Genomic DNA, 22,143 nt, shown 5'->3' with positions numbered 1-22,143 from the left:
AAAGTAGCAAAATGAAAACCAAGAATATCCCTGAGAAATGCCAAATACCCACCAACATACCTAGGCTGATAATAGTTTGGCATATTGAAGCTAAAAGTTAGTTAGCAACACTGCTAAATGTCAGCTCTTTAGTATTTATGTTTCACTATTTCAAGGGGAATAAAAAGAAAAATCAACAGCACACATACCAAGGGGGTCAGACTTAGAATCTCCATATTGTCCTTCACAAATGTGATGAGATTGAGTAATACCTATTTTCTTTTAAAAATAACACAAGTGAAATTCAAGTATAATGAAAGCACATCAAGAAACAAACTGTACAATTTCTGAACTGCACTGTTTATTTTGCTGCTTGAAACCTAAGTGACAGTATGCCACTATAATTATGGGGTTTCTTCTAAACCTTTACTACACTGCAGGTACAGAAATATATGGACACATTTTTGGAGAATTGACATTTTGCAAAATGCAGCAAACATTTCAATTTATACATGAGAAAAGGAAGTGTTCAAAAGGGTATGCATTTCAAGTTATTGCAGGTTATTTCTGTGAGAGAATTTCTGCAGGTAAAACATGTTTAAATTTAACCAACAGTAACGTGTCAGTGTACTTAAAATCATGACAAAAATCTTCTCTCTGGTCATTAATTGCCCCTTGACAAATTACTAGGATGTTGTATGTTTAGGGCAAGATGTCAATACAGCATAAATCCCGTGGCATTTTGGTTTTCTTCTGGAGATTAAAGCTGTTTTTTTCTTGGGATAAATGCAGCAGCAAAACACAAACCAGCTGATCAAAAAAGCACTTCTGCCATAACTCCAATAATTTCAGGGCACACCAACCGACAGTAGTTTTGCCATTCCCAGTTCTTTTAAGGTTTACATCACTGCACAGTTGCCTTAAGTAGGTTTGTAGAAGCTTGGTTTCTGTTAGGCCAGCTTGCTGACTACAGCCTGGTTGAGAGAATTTAGTTGGTTGGTCCATTTATCTAACGCAGTATAACGTGCACCACCTCTCTTCTGATGGTCCAGTTCTAGGAGCTGGTTGACTTGATCAATGCGGCCATGTATAGTGCTAGGAGCAAATAAACAAAAACTATAAATTGCTAATGGACATGGAAATAGGAGCTAACAATGAATCAGAGGTAAAAATAAGAGGTCTTATCCAAGAGAGGCACAAAGTTCATTTCAGAATTCAGCACTTTTATAATTACTGTCCTGGGCAGTAGTGCCTATTAAGCTGTCATCATGACTGGAAATCAAACAACTAATTCATTGGGCAATGCATGTTTTATCTGCTTGGCTATGACCCCACACAAAGTCTGAAGCAATATGACATAAATAGTTCTTGAAAGTCAAAAAATCATGAAAAATGCAGATTTATGTGAAGAGAAGTCAAACAATACAAGCCCATGTATGGATTATATATTTGTGGTAGTTATAACAAGTTACTCTCCAGAAAAATAGGTTTTATAAATTGTAGTTAAATTTTTCTAGTTAAGAGAGCAGACTACAATCTGTCAACTTGAAAATTAATTCAAAAATATACATGGGTGTAAGCAGCAATTACTAAGAATAACAACTTTCATAATTTCATAATAATTCAAGGATTTATTATTTAATTAATAATTAAGGAAAGAAGATGCTCCCTGTATAATTTTCTTGGTTCCCATCCTTCAAACATACTTTACTGCTCAGAAACCAAGCAAATACAAAGTCAGCACCGTTACCTTTCACTTCTAGAATCAGCCAGTATTATGATAATGCCCCAAAATAGTTTTGTTGCCCCTTCTACAATTTGATTATTTTAAAGTAATCAAAGATCAATAATCAAGAATGAGGTACATACTTATCCAATATGCACTGCACAAGCAAGCTTTCCACATCAGCTACATCTATGTTTAACTCCTGAAACAAAAATAAAACTCATTATACTGTTACTATGTTCTGCAACATTAAAACCCCCCAATCTTTATTTTCATATACAGAATTTAGTTTAACCTGTTTCTTACTGTTCATAAGTATCAATTCAGTAATGATCAATTAAGCAAAAGACTTCCACCCAAAGGACACATGGCCAAGAATCAAGAGACCAGTAACCTCTCAGAAAAAACTAAAGAGGCAAAAGCAAAATTTTAGAAGCTCCAGAAATGGGTTCCTTTACTGACTTACTGAGAAAACAAACAGATAAAAAATATCCCAAACCAAATAGCAACAAAATAAACCACAACCACAAAAACCTAGGAAATAAAATAAGACAATAATTATCAGAAAAGAATGGATCTCCACTCAAAACCAAGTAGAGACATAATTGCATCTTCTGGCTCAAGCAAGTTCTGCAAATGTTAAGTCTAGCTCAAAAAAAACAAGTATACCAAGTTCTAAAAGGAATTTAAGCATAAAAAACAGGCATCCCTAATATTTCATGATGTATTTTGTAATGCTGTGAATTTTTGCAGGCAAAATCATAGACCCACAGGAGATGGGAATAGTCATATATTACCACTGGGTTTTTATTTCCTTCTTTGCAGATTAGGCAGTGAAATCAGGGATTCTATGGTAATACTTGGTTTGTTCTACTACCACAGTTCTGTAACTACATACATGAACATAGCTTAGGAGCAAAAGAGGTTAAAATTTTGATTTTTATGTACATAAAATTTATGTTCATAATTATATTTTTTATTATACAAATTTCACTTCTTATACTTTTCCTAAGAAATGTGATTTTTCTACACCAAGTAGGATATGGTAGCTGAGTATTTTAGAAGTATATCATGGTACATATTATAACAAGCAGTTGGATGACACTTGAAATTTACATTTTTGCACTGCAAAGCTGCCAGCAGTGCATCATTAGTACTTTATGGTTTAGAGTGTATTTTAGATGTTCTATTTCTGGAAGCACTGTATTTATTTAAAAGCTTTTATTCACAGTTAATAATTTACTTAAGCAAATGCAAGGCTACTGACACATACCTTAGAAATAAAAGGAATATGTATTCTTGTGTAAGGCTTAATTAATTTTATAAGCACTTGTGTTCTGATGTTTCGCAAAAGCTCTGTAAGAGAAGAAAACACAAACAGTGTAAAAACAACAGTATTGAAATAAAACTGCAATACCACTCCATACAGAAAGGTGCTACCTTCAAAGACCATGGTGTTTAGTGTAATTCAGTGGGTGGGGAAGCCCAGCAAAATAACAAGGACCCTCCTTTTCCAGGGATCCAAGCAATATGTAATTCTGAAGGTGGAGAGACAGAGCTGAAAACTGTTCAAACATGGAGCAACATGTTCTCTGGTAAAAATTTTATTTATTCAAGTTAACTGGATAGATCATAAAAATCATTGCCTGGTATGTCTGCCCCCCTAGTTTATGTCTAGAATGTTTGCTGTGTACAAAAGTGAAAAGGGGCTTAAAGCCATGCAATTTAAAATGTCTGAGCATTTAACTTCATAGAGAGTATTCACATTTAAAGTTAAAAGTCAGGGCCTAATGGTGTAATTACAATGAGGAACTGAAGTTGTATAAAATGGTCTGCATGGAAAGGCTCATTTTGCTTAGATAAAATAGTGCAGTAGTTTTATAAATTTTTACATTATTAAAGACAGTTGGGATAAAATGAAAGCATAAATTATAAATTAACAGAGAAAAAAAAACTAGGTCCATTTTTACATGTTTAAACAAGGACTGTTTATATAACAATATACCACTGAACACCAGATTATGTGTCTCAATAAACTACGGGGATTAAAACAACAAGGCAAGGTAAGTAAACATAACCATGAACAAGTTGTGTATCACTGCAGAGTGAACATGGTGAGACATCAGTAGCATATAAGGAGTGGCACTCAATTCCCTTCAATGCCTTAATTCAGCTTCCTGCTCTTGCTCTCCAGTTCTGGCACAACTTCCTCCATGAGCATCCAGCTCTGATCTTACCAAGTCTCCCCCCAAGACTTTGCAGCTCACCAGCAGTCCACATGGAACAGCAGCACTGGGTTATATTTAGTTTCCCCTGCTGTTTGCCCTGTTCTCTTTTACAAACAAGTATAAGGAAACCAGGTCTCTGGATTTAACTCTTTTCTTTCAATAACTACCCAGCTAAATGATCCTGCACTGCCACAGTCAGATCCACTCTTGAAAAACAACAGTTAGCTGAAGAACTGAGCACTGTATTCAAGTGAAGAGACTCTTCAATTCTCAGATACATGAAAAATGAGTGAGGTAACTTTATTTTGTCACATTAATGGAACAGAAGGGCATGTGTTAATGTGCTCCCATTCTATTAAGTAGAGGTACTATGACTCCAACTATTGTTTACAAGATAGAAATGAAAAGTATGCATCTTTTCATATGTTCTATTACTATATATTTATTAGTGCAACCTTCATTATACTGTCTATGTATTGTGTATTTTGTGTAATCTGAAGCAGTAAATTATAAACTAGCAAACATCAAAGTGGGTGAGACTCATACAAACCATCTTTAGAGATGAAGCTTTCTCTCATTTCACTATTCCAAAAACAATATTCAAAGTATTCAAGTGTCTTAACACCACCATAGATATCTTACAATATCCACTCCTCTAGAACTTTCTCCATCAATTTTGCATATCTTTGCAGTCATGCCACATGCCTGGATGCAAGTTAGCCCTGACCAACTTCTAAATAACTTGTAAAGGAATAATCCACAAGTAATTACAGGGAACTCAGTGCCAAAAAGAAAAATAAACCAAGGTGGGGAAGAAAAAAAAAAGGAGCTTACTAAGTAGTGAAAACAAAAATGATTATAACAGCCCTTAAAATACCTTCAATGTGCTCCCTTATGAAGGGATCGTCCATGATGTTGCTGTGATTTGTTTTCAGAATCTTCTCAAATTCAGTGATGTCATTATTCTGATAGGCACTTCAGAAAAAAACCAAGGGACTGAATTATTCATTTTAAAAGTAAAACAGACTCATAAGATTATGTTCCACAATTTCTAAAAAAACATGTATTAATCACTGGTGGAAAATATTTCTATTCAGAACCTTTATATGCAAAAACTCGATTTCAAGATGAAATGCAGCAGAACTGACCTTTCTCCTGTTTCAATTTTAGCAACATTTACTGAAGTTTGGTATGAACATTTAGTTGTTCCACAAGTGCACTCTAGTTTAAAAACTTTCGTACTTTAAGAAGCTATTCTTAAATACCCTGTTTTGAAAAGTATCATTACATGAATTTTGGCTTCATGAAGTCATACTTTATGGAACAAATAAGAGCTAAAAAGAGTCTACAGGGCTGTTGCTGTCTCTACAATGTCCAGCTTAAGCTGAATGCTAAAAATACTGAAAGATGAAAGAAATACGGACTTCCAGGATTATTCATCAGTAATTTTGGCATAATATTACTTTTTAGATTTTTATTTATAGCTTATTTGTGTATATATCCTTTCGTGAGTCAATCCTGTCATCTAAGAAAGCATTGCAAAAAGAAGGTGCCACCACAGCGTCATTTAAAGGCCAAGAGCTTCAACCTCTGAAGAAAGGACTTTTTCTTGAAAAACATTCTTTCAAAACAAAACTTTCAACTTCTGTTTAAATACTAACATCAAACATTTTAATAAAAACATCTATTTGTCCTTCATATTCTGTACATTCTAAGATTGTTTTGAAACTGGTCAAAAAAGATTCATCTGTTATTAAAATGGCCAAGAAAGAGACCCGTTAAGGCAGAACTTGAGCAGCTTATAAATAGTTATGTGAGTGGCACAGACTGTATCACATGAAACCAGTAAATTCTACTTCATAATAAAAGAAATTGCATTTCTGTATATTTTATTGTTTATTTCATAGGTCTTTTTATCATATGTAAAGCATGCAAGTTCCCACTGTAGAGTACAGGAAGGATTAATACATAACTGTAATATTTGAAATTAATTTTATCATCACACATTTCTTATCAATATTGCTTTAACCGTGTTATTAATTTTAAAGAAGGAGTTATACTCAAATGTCAAGATAAAAGATATAAATGAGAAACATGAATAAAATCAGATTGCGTAAGGCCATCTGGAGTTCCTTCTCCCTCAAATTCATATGAAACTATGACAGTGAATTAGAAAAAAAACACATCTAAAGTGGAAGGAGTTCCTGGAAATAATCCCTTACTAAACTGCCAAATAATTGATTCAATCACCATGTCAATAATGGATGTATGTCCTCACTTTCAGAAACAATTTGTATGTATACAATGGTAAAGCACAACAGCAGTGTCACAGCAGTTTGTTCCCACCCAGATCAACTGTTTCAAAATGTGAGCAGACATTACTTCTTATGGAGGGAAAATATGGGAAAAGAGCAGAGGCAGGCCAGAGAGGATAGTAGGTGAGCTTCAAAACCCAGTGTACAAAACCTGCCTCAGTTCATTGACCTAATGACCTTCATGCACTGGAAATTCTCACAGTTGCCTGTGAGGTACAGGTAATGAGGTGCCTAAGAGATAATGAGGCTTTCTTTTGATTTTTTCACTTGTTTGAAGGATACAGGAGATCATTGAGAGTTAGGTTTCATATTCCTAACTTAGGAACTCATGATATATACATGCAGCAAATTATTCTACTGGCTTTGGTATGAGATGTCACTCAACTCAATTTCTCTTATGTAATCAGCCAGAGCCCAAAACGACCAGTTGCAGTACAAGATGGGACAACTTTATTTAAGGGGAGAAAAGAGGGCTTTGTCACACCATAAAGTGGCAAAAGTACACAGCTTTGATATCCCAACATAGTGTGGCATCTATACTATGGTCACTTGCAGTTAGTTTCTAAAGAAAAACAATCCTTGAATATTTGCCCAATATTTATCAATAACTGTGTTAACTGTGCAGAGAAAAGCCATTTCTAAAAACATTCCCTTTCAAGTTTGGACAATATATCTTTTTTCTTTTTATTATTTTGTTCCCTTCTCCAAAAAAATTAAAATCTTACCTTACTAAATTCGTCATTGCTAGAATCTCTGGATCATTTTTGTATGGTTTAGCCTACACAGAACAGAAAGCATAATATGCAAATTCACTTTTTTTTTTCATTTCCATCCTTTGGGTAATTTCTCTATATATTCAGAAAAGGGTGAGGGGATGGGGGGTGGGTGGGTGTGTGAAGGAGAAAGAAAAAAATACCTCCTGAGAATCAAATGGATTTATTCCAGACTTCATGAGCATGTTTGCTAAGACCAAATATTTTAAGCAAGTGGTTCTTCTGGGGCTCCCTGATTCATCGTAATTCTTGAATGCTTCAAAAAAATCAGTATGTGCCTTTTCAAACTCTCCTTCTCTTAAGTGCATTTTGCCTCCACATTCTGAAAAGAAAACACAGATGAAAAGGAACACTGTGTGCTTGTTGCTGGCTACAATAATTGTACTCAAGTTCCATGCTATTTCTAAATAGATTACTGAAACATTTTCAGAAGTGATTTGGTTCTCAGAAATCATTAGGAAAAAAAAGCATTAAGGCCTTAACATATAGCACTGCCATTTGAATAAACCCATTCCAAAGAGGAAAAAACAAAACCCAGCCTACACCATAGAACTTAAAGAACACTAATCCTCATAGCCAATAATTACGTCACCATTATGTTACAATATTGCAAAAACTGAGATAGAATTTATCTCCATTTCAGTGGCAACAGACTTTGTATATTTATGGAATTTTCCCTATCTGTTAAGCAAAAACACACAGAAAAAATGAGAAATACTTTCTGTATCCTTTTATTTCCGAAGTACCCACTGCTGCCTGATTGTCTGTGCAGCATCTACACCAGGGAAAGGAGGAAGGCATAACAGCGTTCTGAAGAAAGCTGTTTTTTTTCAAGACACACGGCTTGCTTCCACTACAGTTCATTATTGCAGATAATGAATTATATTTTCAAACACATCTTAAAGCCCTTTGGTTCCTGCTGAGTTTTAGTGAGGTAAGACACAAATTTATAAAAGGAGATTGCAGGAACAGCAGCCTTTCTGCCAGCAGTCCCTTCTGCCAGCAGTCCTGTCAAGCCTTTGTTTTTATGCCCTGCAGATGCCTTTGCATTCTTCTTTTGCTGCCTCCCCTGGTGTCAAACAGCAAGTCCTCCTCTTGTCTTTCTACTGCTTCTCTCCTAACAGTTATTTAGCCAACTGTCCTGCCCTTCTGACCAGTGCCTCAGGTACTTGGGCACCAAAACTGCAGAGCTGCAGTCCTGCAAGAAGAAAATGATGAGACTGAATCTCCAGAAGCCTCTGTCTTGATAGGTGGAACTGGAAAAAACCACTGGTTATCAGATTTTCATGGAACAAATCTCTGCAACAGAAGACAAATGAAAAATTCAAGATGAACTTGCCTCTGATAACTCCCATGATCAGTGGATGAGGAATGGCTGACTTGATGTGCAATGACTGTTCATATAGTGCTTTAAGTTTTTTGTTATTTTTCTGTGCTGTATACATTTGAATTTCCAAAGCATAGATTTCCAATAGTTGAGTACCTTTTTTTAGATCATCTTCCCCATCATCAGTCTAGGACAGATTAAGTAATAAATACTGTGAAATTTTAAGAGAACAGCAATTTCAGTTTTATACTAGTAAAACACTGATAACCAAATACTCTCAGTAATTTCCTGTCAAAAACAAGGATAGTCCTGAAATTCTGATGTAACTACTAAGAGAAGACATAGTACTCAAAGAACTTACCACAGGCTACATTTTTAAGCCCTTTATCTAAAATATCATTATTTTCTATTAAATGTTTTTCTCAAAACTTTAATTATTTTCCACATTCCTTAAGCCACTCTCAGTATATAAATACAATGACTGACACAAATGCATTATATATATATATATATATATATATATATACACATATATGACTCTTTTGCTACTTCTAACAGAACCATTTCCCAGATATCTGTAACCTATTTCCATACTGAAGAAGGAAAAGTGTCAGAAACAAGCACAGCAGACTGCATGGCTAATTTATTTTTTCCCCTTCCAGATGGGAAAGTAACAATTGCACTTTCATTTTTGAATAAAGCTCATTTGGAATCTTTGCTATATTTAAAAATGAACGTCCACGCATTATAGATTATTGATATGTGCTTCTCATCCTTGCACCTGAAGAGAAACCCAATCAGCAATCATGAATAATTTTTTAAAAATCATCTTCAAGGAAGGAATAAAGCACTTAGCATTTTTTATTCATGTTACCAAGCAGATAACAAATAAAATCAGGCACAGTATTTCTTCCCTCTGTACTAAAGCTCAGCAAAATGCCTCAAAGGCCAACAACAGATATATTTTAAAAAAAAACATCAATGTTGTTTACTAAGGCACAGTGATTTAGAATATAAAGGTACCTGGCATGACTGATGCAGCTGACGCAAAATCTTTTGTAACTTTCCATATTCTTCTCGTTCTAAATATAATTTGCCAAGCTGTAATGAAAAGAAAGTTGAAGTACTGAGGTCTATTAAAATTTCACAATTATAATTTATAAGAATTAGCTGAAGGTGTCAAAGAAAAGCAAAAAATAGGAAGTTATATATTTTACCTTTGTGTTTGTCTTAAACCACAATCTATCATTCTTAGCATCTTTCAGAGCTTCAAGTGTTGTTTCATAGAATTCCTGAAGCAAATCCATCTGACATAAAAAATCAGAATTCTATAATTGTAAACAGCAAATTTGTACCTGTTAATAAAGTCAATCTGAACAAACTAAAAGTGCATGCTTGAACTTCAAAATAAGAAAGGTATCTGCATCTTAGTTTATGTTAGCATTTAAACTGCAAACAGCTTCTAAAATAATCAAATTAACTACATTACCTTTTCTTATATGAAACAGATATAATTAAAAAGTATTCACATTTTAAGATTTGTACCCATCTGTGAAAAATGAAAGCCACCTTATAAAACCCATCTTATATAACTAAGGCACAGAACTCTGATGTTTTGTAACAAACACAGGCAATATTGTTCCCACTTAAAAGAATAAAAATAATTTACATAGCAAAAAGAAAATATGCTTTACAAAAAAAGAGGAATATGGTCAAAGGAGAAGATGTCTTCTTCTTTCTGGAGTGGCAATGCTGAGTGGAAGAAAGGTCTTGAGTGCATCAAAATAATTCTTTGCATAAAACCAAAACAACCCCATCTGAAATGGGAATTAAAGTGCTGAGTGTTACCTTTTACAAGGGTTCTACAAAGAATGCATTAGTATTGTTCATGGCCACTGTTCCTTTGGAGATAACAAATCTGTGACTATACATTAAGTTAAGACTTCCAGACTGTCCCTGCAGGTCTGGCTCAGCTACAAACCAGAGACACTGAGCTCTGCCAAGAAGGGACAGTCTGAGACAATCCTTTAGACCTCAGAGTAACCCAGCATTCAACTTCCACCTCTAAGAGTGGCAGGATTGTGATAATGACCAAGGACTCAGCCCTGATCACCAGTGATATGAAGGTGCTACTTTAGGTAGTCAGTGAGGGAAGCTTCCTTTTCTTTGTAAAGCTTCTACAACAACTCAAAAGGAGCTGGGCTGTGCATCTATGGACATGTACCTCACCAGCACAGTGCACTGGACAGGCAGGATTTCACACCAACACTTCACTGCAAAGATTCCCCTTCCCCTCCCCACCAAAAAAACCCCCACATTATTAAATTTAAAATTATATTTGAAAGGGTACTTCTATTGTGTAGCTATGCTAAAAAAAAAAAAATAGAAATTCCAGGTAAATGTTGCCAAAAAAGGACAACTTTATGAAGATTTATGTTAATAGAATCCACTACATGTGGGAAATATATTTTTACATATGACAGCAAATGAATACTCAAAATTCCTCTATTAAGATCAAAAAAGCCCAAAACAAACATAAAAATTGTCCACAGTTAAAAATGCAAAACTGAAAACTATGAAGATGAAATAATTGATGATCCAACCTGCTTGGAAGTCGAGATATAATCAAGAATAGAATTGATGGATTTTTCAGAGTAATTTCTTGTAACTGCACTCCGTATGTAGGTCAATAGCTGTTTATACCTATTCATCATTTCAGGAAAGTTAGTCTAAAAGAAAAACAAAATAACATTAGAATTTTTGTTTTAATTGTTGAAACTGAGATATCTTGCAAGTTTACATACAGGTAAAAAAATGCTTAAAGAAAGACAATGCAGTAGTGGTTGCTATTAAAACTTTCATATCACCACTTTATTCATAACCTGCAGAATCAGAAATAACCTCAGGACTGCATAAAACACACAATTAAAATATTCATCTCAATGAAGAAAACAGAGCTGGCCAGACAACTCTTTGGAATGGCTGCATACACAGCATATAAATTTTTCACTGTTTTGTTCTGGTGCAGTACACACAGAGAAACATGACCACTGTCAGTGGTGTGACACCTCAGCACAGCAAGGACTGAGCCTCACACTTCAATGGAGTAGCAGCAGACTGCAGCAGTTATTTTGCATCCATTTTGCCTTTGTCTTGCAAACACCACATCATTTCCCTGCCATATCTGTAGTAGCCATTAAAGGCTGCAAAAGGCAAGTTCTGGTAGATTTAGTTGTCATAGCCATAAATTAAACACTAATTTAAGACCTCTGGATGAAATAAATATTTATGCTATTTACTCCCAAGTGATAGCTGTAATTCCTACCAATTTAAAGTTTATTTTAATCATCTGTTTCAGAGCTTTGAATCCCCATTCTCCCTTTTCACCTTCGAGCTCCAAAACCTGAAAAAGAAGAATTTTAAAAACAATATTTATAAAAGCTTTATTCAAACTTGAGTTGTTTAAAATACACATATCCCATACATGCCCTTCCCTCCCATTTTGTTCCTTACAAAGTATTGTTTGACTCTGCCCTGTTCTTCAATTTTATTCTTTCCTGGTAGTATTGAAAAAGTGAGAGTGAATCTCCTCAGTGTTCACAACTTAGCTGACATAGGGAGGGTGAACCTGATTGTTGCTGTTGTTGTTATCATCTAACAGCAAACACTTTAATGCCAAACACTAAATTTTAACACCACTCCATAAACATGTAAGCAAAAATAGTTGTAACACCTCCTGCAAAACTGAGGCAACTAAATTTTGACCAAATTAAGCTAAAAAGCTCTTCTGAATTACTATGAAGACGATTCCTTCACAGAGGAGAAACACTTCTAGGTTTTAATGCAACAATGCAAGGAAATGTTTTGTAAGTAAAAACTTTAGAAACTTTTTTTTTGAAGTCATGTACATAGTTTTGTTGTATACTATAAAGGAGGAAAGAGATGCAAAAATTTATTTTTTCTTTAAAAAGTTGCATCTAACATACTGCTTTCTCATAGCAGTGTGCAAACATTAAAAATTTAAAACTGAGAGGAACAAAAGAAACTGTGTTAGTTAGTATTTATACATTTAAAGCTTTGGAATCAGATAGCAAAGCAAATATAATGTTACATAAGACAGTGGGGAAAACACCATTTCATTTAAAAAACCCAAATGGATCTGGTTTCTATTGTTGATGCATGAAAACACATTTAGACCTGTTTAATTAACTTAGTAAATCCTGAGGATTAAAAAGTCAAATCTGTGATAAGACTATACTATGTCCTATTTATTCTCCCTAAGAATGATCCTGAAAGGCAGTCAGGAGTTTAAGATACTCAATAATAAACTTAGCACATTCGTAATTTAAAAGATAAATCCTATTCCTAAAGTTTCAGAAAATAACTCAAATAGTACCAAATATTTTAAAATGTGAATTAATATAAAAAGAAGAGATAGAATATAAAGACAGACAACCTTCTGAAAACTGCTTAATGCTGCTTTGGGGTCATCTTCCTTCAAAGCTTTGGAATTGTAGTATTGATTTTCCAGATCCACATTTGGTTCAGAATTGCTGTCCTCCGAATATTCCTACATTTCAAGAAAAAAAATAATAATCAGAGAAAAAAAAAGAAATAATAATCAGAAAAAAAAAATCTGCTGAGAAATAGTAATACATATCACTCCAGCTGGCACAGAATGCTTGTTTGAACAGGCAGTGTTTGGTTTCAGAGCACAGAACAGGTATGGACCCATATAAGGATTCTCCTTCTCTCCCATTCCTAGGCCAGACTCCCCATGCACCAACATTTGCTGTCAGCAGGTTTCTTTCTGGATTCATGAACTCATAGCTCCACCAACTTCACCTTTATGACAAGTACAGATTGTATTACTGAAATCCTGCCAGTGCTAGAGTTTCAGCACAGAGGCCCAGGAGCACATGGCATTTCTGGGAGGGGGAAACACGCTGCCCACTGCTCCTCCTGAAGGCACCCAATGATGCAGCCTTTGGTAGCCACAGAAAAGGCTCTGGTCAGCTGCCACACCAGGAATGATTCAGCCATGGAGGGTAGCAAATGCTTCCATGAATGCCTCTATCATCTGCCTTTCTATGCCGTAACGATTCATCCTTGTCTAAGGAAATTTAAAAAAAGAATAATGACAATAACACCAGCTGCTTCTGCTCTGAGAAGCAGGAGATGATTATGAAAATGCTAAAAATGCTGCCAAAGATGTTGGGGCACAATAATTTAATCAAATAATTATCCATCATGTACACTAGTGCCAAAGAAACTGAAGTATTTATTTCTAACAATTGCTACTTAATTTTTTTAAGAAGTACTCTGAGACTACTTCTGATGAAAAATCCCTGCATATTTTATCTTCTTTTGCTAAAGGACAATGCTGCATGTCCAAATTACAAAACACTAATAAAGTTCAAATAATAACTTCATTTGATATTTACATGATTAAAAACCACTTCACACCTCTGCATTTTCAAGCTAACTTCTCTGAACAGGATTTTGGCTATTAGGAGATGAACTGTTCTAACAGAATCTGTTTAAATCTCAAAGTTGCTGCTGTCAGAGTAACTTTCCTTGCACCAACATATGCAATGCACAGTCAGGTTCCTTCCTTTAGGGTGGATTTTACTCTTGCTGTACTTTGTCAGGCACATTTATTTTTTTGTTCATTTGTATATTCCTACTATTAATGGACTCTTCCAAAACCATAGGAAGGAATGAAAAAAGATGAAACAAAAGAAAAGTTTTAAATTAGCTCTCTCCTCCCTGCACTGCAAGCAATCTCTCAAAGTTTAATTTTACTGAAGTTCTAAAGCAAAAATTAATTATGGGAGCCCACAGTCAAACCAAGTTTTAATAAACATGGTGCTTGAGATATTTGTCCTTCTACCTTTTAATGTTTCTATTTGTAACATGTAGGCAAGTTGCCACGTATGTATTTATTTTCACCCACCAAAGTACTATCATTAGTGAGAATGAATGGACTGAAAAGTTTTGTGAATTCCACAAACCTGTTTTCTGAATTCCCACAGAACTATAAAAACATGATACTGAAAACAGCAAAGAAAACAGGAAGCAAGTGTCTTATTTAATTGGGCAGTCTCTCATTTTGGTTGGCTTGTTTTTGTAAACTCCTTATCCTATCCATCCAACTGCAGTGGAGCAGCCATGGGTACACACCCGGTGTCAACAGCTCTATTGGGCACCTTATACACACAGGCTGCCAAAAAATAAACAACAAAGCATTTAAGATATGTGTAATCAGCTGATGTCTTGTTTATGCTTAACTTGGACAATAGGGAATAATTTTGGCAGAAGTGTCTGTTTGCAAAGATAAAAGGAAAGCAAACTAAATTAATTCCTTTTAGGAGACAACGTGCTCCATTAGCCTCAAGCCAGAAACATCTGAACTTTCATCTTAGCTCTGGCAATGATTCTGGATGTGGATTCATGCAGGAAGCCTTTTTTCAGATAATTTTTCTCAATGCTACTTAAATATCCCATAAAGATAATTTCATAATATTAATACATAATAAAGAAGTGTTAAGTCTACTGATATTTTTCCCCCAGCGGAAATGCATTGAAATTCAGAAAAAGTACCGGTTTACATTTTCACAGCTATATTTTTTTCTTCACTTGATGCCTATGTGCATCAGACTTAGGATGATTTGGACTCAAAGCTGTAATGGAAATAAGGCTTTCCTACTTTCAGAAAACGTAAGGTGATTTATTTTAAAAAAGACACATTTAGACTTAGTGGCTGTGAAAACTTTAAAACCTCAGACTAAGTATGAGTGGATGCCATTAATCTTTAGACAATGTTAAAAACCCCAAACATCAGCCATGTAGATACTGAATCTTATTTCAAGCACTGATGCTCATCATGCCAGTGCTGATATTCAGAAGGACAAGCACTCTGTCTTCTTTTGAGGCAGAGATGGCTTAGTGCACTAGGATACAAATGCAAGAACATTAAGCTTCTGCCAAAAGCAAAAAAGGAGGAAAGTATGAAGCTGTGTCCTCAAAGTTCCAATTAAGAAAAAGATAAATTTCCTTCTCAGTTCTGAAAACGGAAAAGTTCTTTTAACAATAAATTCAGATAGCAAGAGCCTATCCTTTCCTCACCCTCATTTTCAACACCCCTGGTTCCTGCCTGAACAGGAACCTCAAACCTTATAGGTAAAAAGTTTGCTGCAAATCAGGTAGAAATATATGGTTTACAAATAGGATTTCTACATAACCCTAAAAATTTCCACTACAGCATCCAGACCTAACAATCTGCATAGTGACGAACATACTTAATTAGAACTCTGAGATATAAAAGCAGCTGGATGATATAATTTATCTCTAGCTGATGTAAAAAAAGTAAGAGGCCTAGGAATTTTTAAAACTAAGGTCCTGTTGATATTTTTTAAATGAACATCAACATTATACGAACAAATGAAAAAAAAAAAGGGCACTCTGAGTACACAGAAACCCATTGCTCTTTGAAACCCATTGAATTCTTCCTTCCTCTGAGGATCATCAAAACAAACAATTGAGGTTTTTATCATCACTCAAGAAATTAGAAAGCCCTGGTAAGAGTTTGAAAAAATGCAGTTAAATAAATCAGGATATTATTTAAGCATTGCTATGTTGAAAATCTTAATGTTCTAAATGTAATCAGTTATATCCAATCCTAAGGCATCCCATTGCTTTTTGAAGGAAGAGAAATTACTACAGTAGCTCAATTGTAACAGAGATAAAACCTCTGATGGAGTTTACTCTGTCTGGAACATCGTTCTTTCAAACAGTTTTAATAAAAGTTAAATTAGTATCAAGAAACCAATTTATTTAAGCAGGCTTTATTATGTTACATATTAAGTTTTCATAGAATTTTATCTAGTAAACAGCTTTAAAACATTGAGCCTCAGCTTCTAAAATGAGCACACACAGAAGTCAATTCACCCGGGTCAGCTTTAGTCATCCTTTTCAGTGCCCGGCTCCATCTGCAGCGTGTCCAGCAGCAAAGGCACACGAACAGCATCCAGCGCTCCGGCTCCTCCCCATCCTGGCTGCTCCCGGCCTGCCCTTTCCATCCCTGGGCTGCTCCCGGCCTGCCCTTTCCATCCCTGGCTGCTCCCGGCCTGCCTTTTCCATCCCCGCAGCAGGCAGGGCCTGGGGCTGCTCCCAGCCTGCCCTTTCCATCCCCGCAGCAGGCAGGGCCTTGGGCTGCTCGGCTCCTTGCTGCTTTCTGACAACTGTGCCAGGAGCTTGGTCAATGTGGCCTCCAGAGATTATCACGGCCCCTGAGGTCGGGGCCAGAGCAGGGCCAGGGACACGAGAGTGTAACAGTGTATCAGTGACATTTCAATGTACACGTCGGGCATTCTGTTAGAGTGGCACACTGACCTGCTAAGGTTCTACATGAACAAAAACAAAGATACAAGTATTTTGTGAAATCTACTGTTGTTACCAATTTTCTGGTCTCCACTCTTGCTGAAGCACTTCTCTAATTTCTACATCTACTTCTTACCTAAACTTGTGCTCCTCTGTTTATCATTTGCCACCACTACAGGAACTGAATTCCTACTTTGCAAACCTTTTTAAATAAAAGGAGTAGGGGGAAAGCAGCTATATACAGGCAACTTTCCAGAAAAAAGGACAATACAAAGAGTTCTATTTCTGTAAAAAATTATCTTTCAAGGACATTGTTGAAATGCTTATTACTGTTAACTGTCAATTGCTGGTGATTTTACCAAATTTCATCCATTTGACTGACTCAAACAATTTATTTTTTTATGAAGTGCAATTGTTTCTGAGAACAATTCTGGTACAAATTTGGTTTTACTTCAGCTAACTTTGTTTCATAACCATGGCATTATGAGGTTTACTAAGCACAACTTTCTCTGCATTTGCTCCTCCTCACCTGCAGGCACCAGGACAAGCAGCAGCTACCAGGTTCTACTTGCATTTGCCAGTTGGTATCCAGGCACACGAATATAAAGAAAGCAATCAGACCGGAATGCAAAAGAGCAAAGAGGAAAAAAACAGAGGCAAACCCTGAGAGTAAAACCAGAGTGTGATTTGTGTAAGGAGCCTGCAGCAGCTCAGCCATGCATTGGGAGTCCTGGTTTCTTCTTCTTCACATTCCAGGTCCGTGTTCTGCTGCTACTCCCTAACTCTGCAAGTCATCCCGTGCCTGCTGGCTCACACCAGGGCTGACACCAGGAATAGAAGTCTGTGAAACCAGCGCTTTGCAATGGCGTCACCAGAGTTCCATGAAAGACAGTGCTCTGCCTTTGTTTTATTTTTTTTTTCCTTTGGAAGATGCACAGAAATGAGACAGGAGACTGCAGAAAGAAAAACCTGGTATTATGACATGTAAAGAGAACAGCAAAAAAGTGCCTTTTCTTTCTGCCTCTGTTGTGCAGCTCTGTAGTCTTCTCAAAGTCCAGTTTACAGAATAACTTAGATCTAATTTATGTCTAACACCCAACTGGATATCAGATCCTGGAGAGCACCGTTCTAAACACAGCCCTAAATAACTGTCAAAAGAAGCCAACAAAAACCAGAACTTACCAACACTAGTCAGTGTTTAGATAGAAGGAATTTACTGACTAATTATTCTCAGGGTTTTTGCCTCAATACTTCCTTCTGAGACATTATGGTAATGAACAAAATAAGCCTCAAATATATTAATTCTGTGTTTGAAGGTGAGTGTGAAGAGAATGCATAAAAAAATATCACAACACATACTGAATCCATATAAAATATGAAACAATAACTAATTTAGAGAACAGTATGCCCTATGTCCTCTGTAAAGTACACTTTTTTTTAAATCACATACTACTGTAATTAAACTCCACTAAGAAACAGAAGAGGGCCAAGTGGATATGCTTAATTTGGTACTTCCCTAGATATGAATACTTGATTTTGCAGCATTACCACATTCTTGTTTGCAACATATATATGTATTTCATAAAATGATGATAATATGAAATATGATCAATTGGGAAGAGGAGACAACATCCACATGAAATTTCAACTGTATCTACTAAAATCCAGCAATCTACTGATGAGATTGCTTATCAAGTTTGGTAACAAACAAAAATTCCTTTTGCAAAGGACTCTGTATTTCACCCTGTTGGGAAGAAAGAGACAGCCAACTCATGCAGCTTGAAATAAGTAGTAAGGCTGCATTTGTCCCGATATCATCATATCCCAAAACAGGAAATCCTCAGCAATCTGAAGGGATGCTGCTGTATCTGAGTTGTGCCAATCCTCATGAACCTGCAGCCATCTCCAGGGTGCAAACTGATGGCTGCTCATTGGAATTGTTACAGGTCTCCCACAAGTCACTGCAACAATACAACTTTGTAAGGTAAAAAGACCAGTTGCTTGGAAATATATTTGTTCAGTCTTTCCTCAGATTAATTTTAAAGTTGAATTTCAGAACACACTAAAATGACTCATTAAGAACACCACAGATTCCTTATTTATTTAAAACAAAACAAGTAAACCAGTAGATGTACTACAACAACTGTCAATGTGTTGTCATTGTGCCTGGAAGAATCAATTTCTGGAGGAAGACTGAGTTTAGCCTCCAAGTCAATTCTAAATATAGTCTTTTGTCCCAGACTGAAAACAAAAATGGAATTTACAATGGTCCTTCCCTCTTTGTACTTCTCCACCCTCAAGCTGGATCTAGTAAAAATAACTTGTACTGAAATCATGAAAGGCACCTAGCAGCACCAAACTAAAAATTAAAATTGAGCGGCTTTCATAATGACCAGTAAACATTATTCTGTTCATTGAAGCATAAAGTGGAATAATTCATGTTATAATCAAAGCTGTCACAGCACATTACTAGCAAATTGTGAATCTAGGTTCATCCACCCACAAATATAAATGAAATTTCTTCCTGATATCAAGACTCCAGTGAATAAACTCCATTTCTGTAGGAGTAGCTGAGGTCATTTACATGTAAAACTTTGACTTTTGACCTACTGAAAAACTAAACAGAAACAATCCAATACAACCTGGATAGTCTTCAATTGTTTAACAATGTAGTAATTACACTTAATTATATAAAATTCCACAATGAAGCTGGGAAAGATCTGGGACTTTGGAATATCTGTTCACATTTCAGTTCAAGTGTGAAACATTTGCATACTTAAGGAAATTTAACTGACTGGCTTTACATAATCAGCAGGTCAAGTGCACATTGAAGAGGAACAGCCATAATCACTTCTAATAAAAGCTGACAAAATTAATTTTTTGGGGAGTCTTCACTGCAATTGTTATGATGGCAGCTACCCTGGGAGACCTGAACCTAGTTTCACCATATTTTGACAAAATAGCTGCTTCTTTCACTGACTGTTTCTGTAATCACTGCCTTTCCTCTGGTTCTTATTCACAGCACTCACATGTGCTCTTTTACTTTCAATTCTGCACTGATAGGAGTATTATGTCTTGTACTCATTCTTTTGTTGCAAAGCCTCTTGCAGCAGTCATGATGCTAAACTCTAGAATCCCCTCACAGTCTTCTCTTAATTTAACAAGCTACCAACATGAAAGGAAGGAATCAGGCCCTACCTTCAGGGCCCTTAAATTATTTCTGAAACAGTTCTGTGAGCACTACAATTACAGTCTCAAGCATTTTTGAAAACAACAGTCAATCATGGTTTGTTAGTCCCAGAATGCTGAAGCCAATCTAGCTGGAATGTTTTTACTCTTCAACTCTTGGGGTTTTTCCCCCCATCAACTATGAACTGAAATGAAATTTTAAAAATCTGAAGCTTGGGTACTAGTTGATGCTTTACATGGGTGTTACACGCTGAAAAGAAAAAAATGAATGTGCTCCTAATTATTACAAGCAGTATTTTAAACATTTTGAAAGGTCTGAGCGAAGGGTAATTAACGACAATGAAAATGTTCCAGTAAAAGTAACCCCAGTCAGAAGTGGAAATCTGCCACAAGCAAGGTGTTTCAGGAAGGTTTTTCCAATGAGAAATAAAGTACTTCAAAAGAAACAAACACAGGAAAAAGCACTAGACTTAATTATTCTTGGAGAAAACTGACATAAAGCAGTGTAAGTTTGAACTGCACTTTTATTCACATCTGTTTGGTTTAAAAAATGCAATTCCAATGGTTTCTCTACATGCCCAGCTCTGATGTTATGGAAGGATATGGAACATGAATTCTGATTGTACTACATGGAAAAAGAACACCACAGTATTTCACATCAGGACACAAATTTCAGTGTTAATAAAAATGATGGAAATTAATTTTGGAACAAAATGTTGTTAATGGTCTCTGTGTATTTCCTTCAGTAACGCTGTCTCTACAGTATGTGAATTCATTCATAGACTGAAAAGGGGAACGCAAACAGTTTTTGGAATAGTGACACGAGCAGCTCGTAGGGTTTTGATGTCAATGCCTGTCAAACAAGCACTCTTACATGAATGGAAAAAACCCTCAAAACCAAAAGCAGATGCTTTTATTCTGTATCTACTGTCATCCAACCATTCTAAGCAGTTCCTAACAAAAACTGCCCAGAAACTATTCCAAATAAAATTAGGTAAACATTTTAAGTGAATTCCTAAGCGGCAATGACTATCAAATAATGTGCCAGAAAGCAAGTCTTCCAGAAGCAAGTGTCTGGAGTTTTTCAGTGTAACTGCAACACTGTTAACACAGGTTTAGCTAAAATTAATTAAACAGACTCTCAAGCTTCTACCATATATAGTTTTTTTTTTTAAAAAGTCTCTAGTTCTAAATCAATCAATCAAAGTTCAGAAAAGAAAAAAACCCAAACAAGCAAACCTCAAGCTCCAATATAACGTAAGGGCAATAGAAATATAATTAATCAGACAAACAGCAATTTTTTAACTTTAAAAGCTTAGGACAAAACCCGATGTTAACATTTAACAAAATGTAACACGAAAACCCCCAAACCTTACAATTAAAACCAAAAAGGGAGTGGTAGAAAGGTTACAAACACTACAAAGACAAAAAGTTAGAAATAACTGCACTATTCGGCGCGCTGGATCAGAAACCGGCTGTGAGGCCATTTCTCCTCACTCTCCTTTCTCTTCCCCCTACTTTTCCCCAGTTTGTGGCTCACACAAGCACACGTACGGTATCTGCCCCAAGGGCCTCTCGCAGTCGCGGATGGGGTGAAGGGCGGGCAACTTTATCACTTCGCTCCGTGCCCACACTCGGGCCGGGGCAGGAGGACAGAGGGACGGAGGCAGCGCGCCCGAGCCCTCCCCTCAGCGGGAGCCCCGCGGGGACACCGGGGCCAGCCCGGGGCGGGGGCACCAGCCCGGGCCTATCCACCTGCCCGCCCGGGGCTGGCCTGCTCCTCCGCGGAGAGGCGGCCGAGCGGCTGCTCCGACAGCAGCACCCGCCCCTCGCAGCCCCTGCCCGCATCCTCCTCCCCGGGAGGGAAACTCATCCTGGATGTCCGCGCTCCCTGCCGGGGCAGCACCCGGCGGGGCGGCCGCTGCGGCGGGTGGCCGCACCAGCAGCGGCCCGCAGCGCCGCCGCGCCGGCGGCACCCCCGGCTGTACCGCTGAGTCCCCGCGCCGCCCCGCGCCCTACCAGATCGTAGTCCTCCTCATCATCGCACATGAAATCATCCTCCATGTCAGACATCTTGGCCGGAGGACGGGCGGGGGGCGGTGGCGGGGACGGCCCCTTCTCCCAGAAGCCCGCGCGGCACTGCCCAATGTGGCTCCGCTCCGCCCGGAACCCGCTGCCGCCCGCGCCTCTCCCGCCCCCGGCCCGGGGCGCTCGGAGCCCAATC

The 22,143-nt window shown here is 37.0% G+C and overlaps 1 protein-coding gene across 2 annotated transcripts; it reads right to left on the bottom strand.

Annotated features, from left to right (window-relative positions):
• Positions 1–318: 318 nt before the first annotated feature.
• Positions 319–22,045, bottom strand: COPS2 (COP9 signalosome subunit 2). Of its 2 annotated transcripts, none has more exons than XM_054272869.1 (13): positions 21,939–22,045; positions 12,805–12,918; positions 11,674–11,751; positions 10,952–11,077; positions 9,566–9,676; positions 9,372–9,449; positions 8,361–8,535; positions 7,165–7,343; positions 6,974–7,026; positions 4,811–4,908; positions 2,979–3,061; positions 1,849–1,907; positions 319–1,074 (listed from the first exon to the last, which is right to left on the bottom strand). In XM_054272869.1, exons 1-13 carry the CDS (start codon positions 21,990–21,992, stop codon positions 930–932), a joined length of 1,353 nt encoding a protein of 450 aa, XP_054128844.1. In that variant the 5' UTR covers positions 21,993–22,045; the 3' UTR covers positions 319–929. The 2 variants fall into 2 exon arrangements, with proteins under 2 accessions (XP_054128844.1, XP_054128845.1); XM_054272870.1 differs by having other exon boundaries at positions 9,566–9,655.
• Positions 22,046–22,143: the final 98 nt, after the last annotated feature.

Source organism: Melozone crissalis, unplaced genomic scaffold, assembly GCF_028551555.1.
Source record: "Melozone crissalis strain CALT ecotype California unplaced genomic scaffold, PUWL_Pcris_2 ptg000014l_1, whole genome shotgun sequence".
Classification (NCBI taxonomy): Eukaryota; Metazoa; Chordata; class Aves; order Passeriformes; family Passerellidae; genus Melozone; species Melozone crissalis.
Note: the sequence above shows the minus strand (reverse complement) of the source record. Positions and strands in the feature narration are given on the sequence as shown.

Excerpts from the sequence above, each read along its gene's own strand:
- COPS2 (XM_054272869.1), bottom strand. The coding sequence starts at position 21,992 with ATGTCTGACATGGAGGATGATTTCATGTGCGATGATGAGGAGGACTAC. Across the intron at positions 11,078-11,673 it reads TTAAAATAAACTTTAAATTG|ACTAACTTTCCTGAAATGAT; the intron begins GTAGGAATTACA and ends TTTTTCTTTTAG. Across the intron at positions 9,450-9,565 it reads GGTTTAAGACAAACACAAAG|CTTGGCAAATTATATTTAGA; the intron begins GTAAAATATATA and ends TTTTCATTACAG.